The sequence below is a fragment of the Oncorhynchus kisutch genome, linkage group LG15 (genome assembly GCF_002021735.2).
Source record: "Oncorhynchus kisutch isolate 150728-3 linkage group LG15, Okis_V2, whole genome shotgun sequence".
NCBI lineage: Eukaryota > Metazoa > Chordata > Actinopteri > Salmoniformes > Salmonidae > Oncorhynchus > Oncorhynchus kisutch.
Window position 1 is genome coordinate 87,279,170 of NC_034188.2, and position 6,000 is coordinate 87,285,169.

The 6,000-nt window shown below is 41.8% G+C and overlaps 1 protein-coding gene across 1 annotated transcript in view; it reads left to right on the plus strand.

Moving 5' to 3' along the window:
- The window catches only part of cux1b (cut-like homeobox 1b), a 162,230-nt gene that overhangs the window by 146,003 nt on the left and 10,227 nt on the right, over nucleotides 1-6,000 (plus strand). The window contains 1 exon segment of the mRNA XM_031791238.1: nucleotides 5,745-5,881. Coding sequence (XP_031647098.1) covers nucleotides 5,745-5,881 — 137 coding nt within the window.

Consider the following 6,000-nt stretch of genomic DNA (forward strand, 5'->3'; position numbering starts at 1 on the left):
ATGTTGGGACTGGTGTTTTGCAGGTACTGTTTAATGAAGCTGCCAGTTGAGGACTTGTGAGGCGTCTGTTTCTCAAACTTAGACACTAATGTACTTGTCCTCTTGCTCAGTTGTGCACCGGGGCCTCCCACTCGTTCTATTCTGGTTAGAGACAGTTTGCTGTGAAGGGAGTAGTACACAGCGTTGTACGAGATCTACAGTTTCTTGGCAATTTCTCGCCTTCATTTCTTATAACAACAATAGACTGACGAGTTTCAGAAGAAAGTTTGGTTTCTGGCCATTTTGAGACTGTAATCAAACCCACAAATGCTGATACTCCAGATACTCAACTAGTCTAAAAAGGCCAGTTTTATTGCTTCTTTAATTAGCACAACAGTTTTCAGCTGTGCTAACATAATTGCAACATTGTTTTCTAATGATCAATTCGCCTTTTAAAATTATAAACTTGGATTAGCTAACACAACGTGCCATTGGAACACAGGAGTGATGGTTGCTGATAATGGGCCTCTCTACGCCTATGTAGATATTCCATAAGAAAATCTGCCGTTTCCAGCTACCATAGTCATTTACAACACTAACGATGTCTACACTGTATTTCTGATCAATTTGATATTATTTTAATGGACAAAAACGGTGCTTTTCTTTCAAAAACAAGGACATTTCTAATTGACCCCAAACTTTTGAACGGTAGTGTATATATTTATAGTTCTCCATCTCTCCCCCCCTCCCTCTCATCTCTCCCCCCTCTCTCTCCATCTCTCCCCCCTCTCTCTCCATCTCTCCCTCTCCATCTCTCCCTCCCATCTCTCCCCTCTCTCTCTCCCTCTCATCTCTCCCCTCTCCCTCTCCATCTCTCCCCCCCTCTCTCTCCCTCTCCATCTCTCCCTCTCCATCTCTCCCTCCCATCTCTCCCTCTCTCTCTCCCCCTCTCCCTCTCTCTCTCCCCCTATCCCTCTCATCTCTCCCCCTCCATCTCTCCCCCTCCATCTCTCCCCCCTCTCTTTCACTCTCTGTGATGAAGGCTGTAAAACAGCTGTGATCTCCTAATGAGAGACACATTGTCTTCTCCTGCCTGGCTTGGACTATCTCTTAAACCACCTCTACTGCTTTTATCATGAGTGCTTTAATGCTCTTAAGCACTTCCAACACTCTGACATCTTCTCTCCCAGACAGTGGGAGATCATCAGAGACCGTGCCTGACAGCAGCCAGTCAGGGACACAGGGCAGTGATGTCATCAGCCATGGACCGCTGTTCAACTGATGCTTTTAGTTAAAGGAGACCTTTGACCTGGATGGAGATTAGACTATATTTTTGGATGCTGTAGGTCCATTTCGTTGTCTTGTGTAGCAGTGCTTCTCAGATCCTCCTTTCACTCTAATGATATTTACTCATATCACAAGCACGGATGGCTACATAAATCTGAACCATAGAAAAGGTTTGAATACAGCACCATTTCAGACGCACAGTGTACTATTACGATATTGTAACATAACAGCTGCTTCATGACAGGTGTCCATACTGTCTGTAATGTCGGTGCAGTTTTACCATAGTCCACTTCTATCTCGAATCGATGTTTATTCTGATCTGACGGAATCCTCATTTAATAAGTGGTTTCTATCGTCACGGAAACCAAATGGGTGCTGTCCGTGTCAGGTCAGATGTCCTGTCGGTATGATGTCGTCGGGATTTGACCGTAACTCTCTGTATGACTGGGCCACACTTCCCAGTGCCGGACTGCCGTTACAGAAACTGCAGCATCTCTCCAAATGGCAGCTTGTTCTCTATATAATGCACCAAGTCTGAGGGTACAGTCAGAGGCAAAAAAAAAAAATTCGGAACAGTTAGAACAGTTAGTCCTCGGGGTTTTGCCTGCTACATAAGTTCTGTTATACTCACAGACATGATTCAAACAGTTTTAGAAACTTCAGAGTGTTTTCTATCCACATCTACAAATAATATGCATATCTTATATTCTGGTGATGAGTAGCAGGAAATTGAAATTGGGCACGCTATTTATCCAAAAGTGAAAATGCTGCCCCCTATACCTTAAGAGGTTTAAAGGCATTTATCTTGTTTTTCTCTTCTCAGCCACTGCCAATAGACCTCTAATCATTTTTCATGAAGACTGTAGGAACATATTGCATCGATTGTCATCTTTGTATTTTTTTTTTTTTTTTAAGAAATTGAGGTTATTTTTGTTTCTCAACATATTTTCTGTCAAAAATTTAAAGGGTGAAGTTTTGGTGGCATTCAAGAGATTCTGTGTAGAAGGGGGATCTGCTGTGTGTTTTGGTTGTACGTGTCTATTGGGTTGGTTATTTACACAGTCAATTTCCTCTAGGAGCATGGTCACTTTCTGGAAGCCTAAATAAAGTTTTCAGATTAGACTGTACGAGGTTCAGCCTGCAGTGTCTGATGGGAAGATGGGGAAAGGTTGTTTTGTGTTAAATATTCTATTCTGGCTTTTACAGCTGAACAATTTGATGTTATTGTCTGATTTGATTGGATTTTGGGGATTTATTTTGTTTGGTGGGGGAGGGGGGGGGGGTAATTCAGGAATTTTCCATCCACAGATATTTTTCTATAAATCTAAATCAGATGATTCTATACACTGTCGTATAAAACGCCGTACAGATGCAACAGACTGTATATCATGTTAGTGTCTCCTGAAGTTGTAAAACGTTGATATTGTTCGTTCTATTGAAGTAGTAGTTGTTAGTGTATGTGGTTGTAGAGGCGGTCTGGACCGCAGCACTGGGCTCCATATCAGGACCAAAGGAAAAACAATGCTCTGTTTTCTAATACTTTTTAAAAGACATGTTATTGGAGTGGATTTTTGTAAGAAGGAAAATACTTTTAGAATCATTGGTATACACAGCACACACACAACACACACACACACACACAACACACACTTCCTCTTTCTCACATCACAGCACAAAACACAGCACACTGAAGAATGTTCGGGCCCCTGTCTATGCCCCTCATGGAACTCTCCTATTTAAGGCTGTTTATTGACACTCACACCTCTCATTCATATATATATATATATATATATGAACATAATAATTTTGTTTCTACCTTGTCTGTCTCTACTGGCTCTGGTCTGTCAGTAGCTGGATGAGGAGACTGGGTAGAATGGCCCAGTTAGTAAAAGGCACTGGACCAGGGTTATAGTCAAGTCCATTTAAATTCCTGTCAATTCAGAAAGTAAACCAATTTCTAAATGTTCCCAATTCAAAAATAAATAAAAGCATTGAAGATAATGGATAATAAGCTTCCTGAATAAACTATAATTTAAATGGAATTGACCCCCAACCCTGCACTGGACTGACTTCCTGTTTATTGAGTTGTCATGCTGTCCAGTCATTAGCTGGCTACTTGTGGTTTGGACAATGGATTCCCATAATGAGATTACCATGTCCTCTTGAATGTTTCTTGGTATTATTTCTGACCAGAACACACTAATGGGTCTTTATGAAAAAGCAGTTGTATACAGAGATTAATCTTTTTTTTTTTTTCAAGTTAAAATCTCAACCAAACGAAAAGGTTGTTCCGTTCACTGCACAAAATCCACATATCATTCACAAGCTAAGACACTTTCTATTTAATATTCTTATCAATATGATATCAGCCATTAAGATGAAATGAAACTTTGGTTGAAGTGAACTTTTGGTGAGAAACGTCTAGCCCAAATTCTCCCTACACCGTTTCCCACTCTTGAGATCAGCGCAGAGTAAGTTGTAAACCAAAATGAAGAGAGGAGGTTCATCCTTACCTCTTCACAAAGCTTTCATATGCTTTAGGTGGCTTGAACCAATCATTTGTTTGTGTCCGTTCAGAGTGAAGCGTTACAATTTGTTAATTTCAGTCGGCAACAATTTGTTGTTGAAGTCTTCTCATCCTATCCCAGTCACTTGTTTGTGTTTCAGTGTATTCAACCCGGTCTCAAGAGCATTTCGTATTATTCTGTGTGTAAATCCGTGACACTCCATTTAGTCAAATATGTTACAGGTGGGCATATAACGCGAACGTCTAGCTACCTAAAGGTTGCGATGTTCGAATCTCATCACAGACAACTTTAGCGTTTTGTTAATTCGTAACATTGTACGTTTTGCAAATTCGTAACATGTAATACGAATTGTAATTTCGTAACATATCATACGAAATGAGTGATGGACATCCACAAATTAATACCAAAATATCATCGAAATTTTGAGTGTCCTCGGATTTACGTACAGAAAAATACGAAATGCTCTGAGACCAGGTTGGTGTTTAGTATGGTTGTTAAAGGATGGCCAGGAGATCCTAGTTTCCCTAGCTAGCACTTGGGTTGCTCCAAACATTTTTCTGAACCTGCTTTCATTGGCCTTGCCTTGGGTTTTTGCTTGTTTCCGTTGAATATTTTTCTGTCATGTTGTCTGTTCTCAGCGCTGTAAGACAGTCCCTTACACAACATGGAGAAGCAATATCACTGTAATAAACAATGTAGTGTTGTTATTAGGATTATTCACGTGCACCCTAGGTGTAATAATTGAAGTAAATCTCTTTTATACAAACACGGATGGTGTTGTCTTTGTTTGAAGTTTCTGCCATCTCATTCCCTACTGAAGGATGTGATGCCATGATGCTCTACAATTACTTTGTTGACCTCGGTTTCCCTTGGGTCATCTTGTAACTGGCGCGGTAGGTAATCTAGCAGTTAAGAGAGTTGGGCCAGTAACCGAAAGGTCGCTGTTTCGAATCCCCGAGCAGACTAAAAGGGAAATCTGTCGATGTGTCCTTGAGTAAAGGCACTTAACCCCTAACTGTTCTTGTGAGTCGGTCTGGATAAGAGCGTCTGCTAAATGACTAAAATGTAAATGTTAAATCAGGATTATGCCTCTAGGGCCATTCGTTCCAGTCTTTCCAGGGTTTGAAATTATCCCTGAACAATATGGCTGACATTTTCACCCCATTCTGGAACTTTGAGGGTTCAAAAATGTAATAATAATTTTTTTAAATGACATCGCACACAGAGAGGGAGAGACGCACACAGAACAGATAGCGAGCAAGAGAGAGAGACAGACACACACACACAGAGAGACAGACACACACACACACACACACACAGAGAGACATAGACATTTTAGGCAGAAGCCTCACTTTGAAAGTGTCCTTTCAACAAACAAGCCAGTTAGGACAGAACTCAGACAAGAACCTGTTCCATCCTGTGTCCTTCAGAACCTGTTTCGTCCTGTATTTGGTAAGTGTGCTTCAGAACCTGTTTGGTAAGTGTCCTTCAGAACCTGTTTGGTAAGTGTCCTTCAGAACCTGTTTGGTAAGTGTCCTTCAGAACCTGTTTGGTAAGTGTCCTTCAGAACCTGTTTGGTAAGTGTCCTTCAGAACCTGTTTGGTAAGTGTCCTTCAGAACCTGTTTGGTAAGTGTCCTTCAGAACCTGTTTGGTAAGTGTCCTTCAGAACCTGTTTGGTAAGTGTCCTTCAGAACCTGTTTGGTAAGTGTCCTTCAGAACCTGTTTGGTAAGTGTCCTTCAGAACCTGTTTGGTCCTGTGTTCTTCAGAAGCCTAGGTAAAATGTTTCGTGGAGTAATCGAGACCCACGGCTGTTGACGTCTGAAAACCGCTAAGTGACTGACTGGGGAGCTACATATGACCAGAACATACAGATGTAATTGAATTGTAAGCCTAAGCACTGATGATCTATAATGATGTGTGTTTAACCGGCTGTCCTCTCTCTCCATAGGACGCTACGCAGACCTGCAGCTGGAGTTCTCGTCTGCGGTCCGGACCAGCGCCGAGCAGAAGGAGCTCATCCTCAAACTGGAACACGACCTGAGCAGCATCCAGACCATGTCCTCCCTGTCACGCCCTGATGCTGAGGTTTGTCTTTCACCTCTCTGACCTTTCACCTACCCTGACCCTGTGACATCACTACGAGCCTGGTGTTAGTCTCCCCATCACTGGGATGCACATAGGTCCCTAATCAGACGAGAGAACTT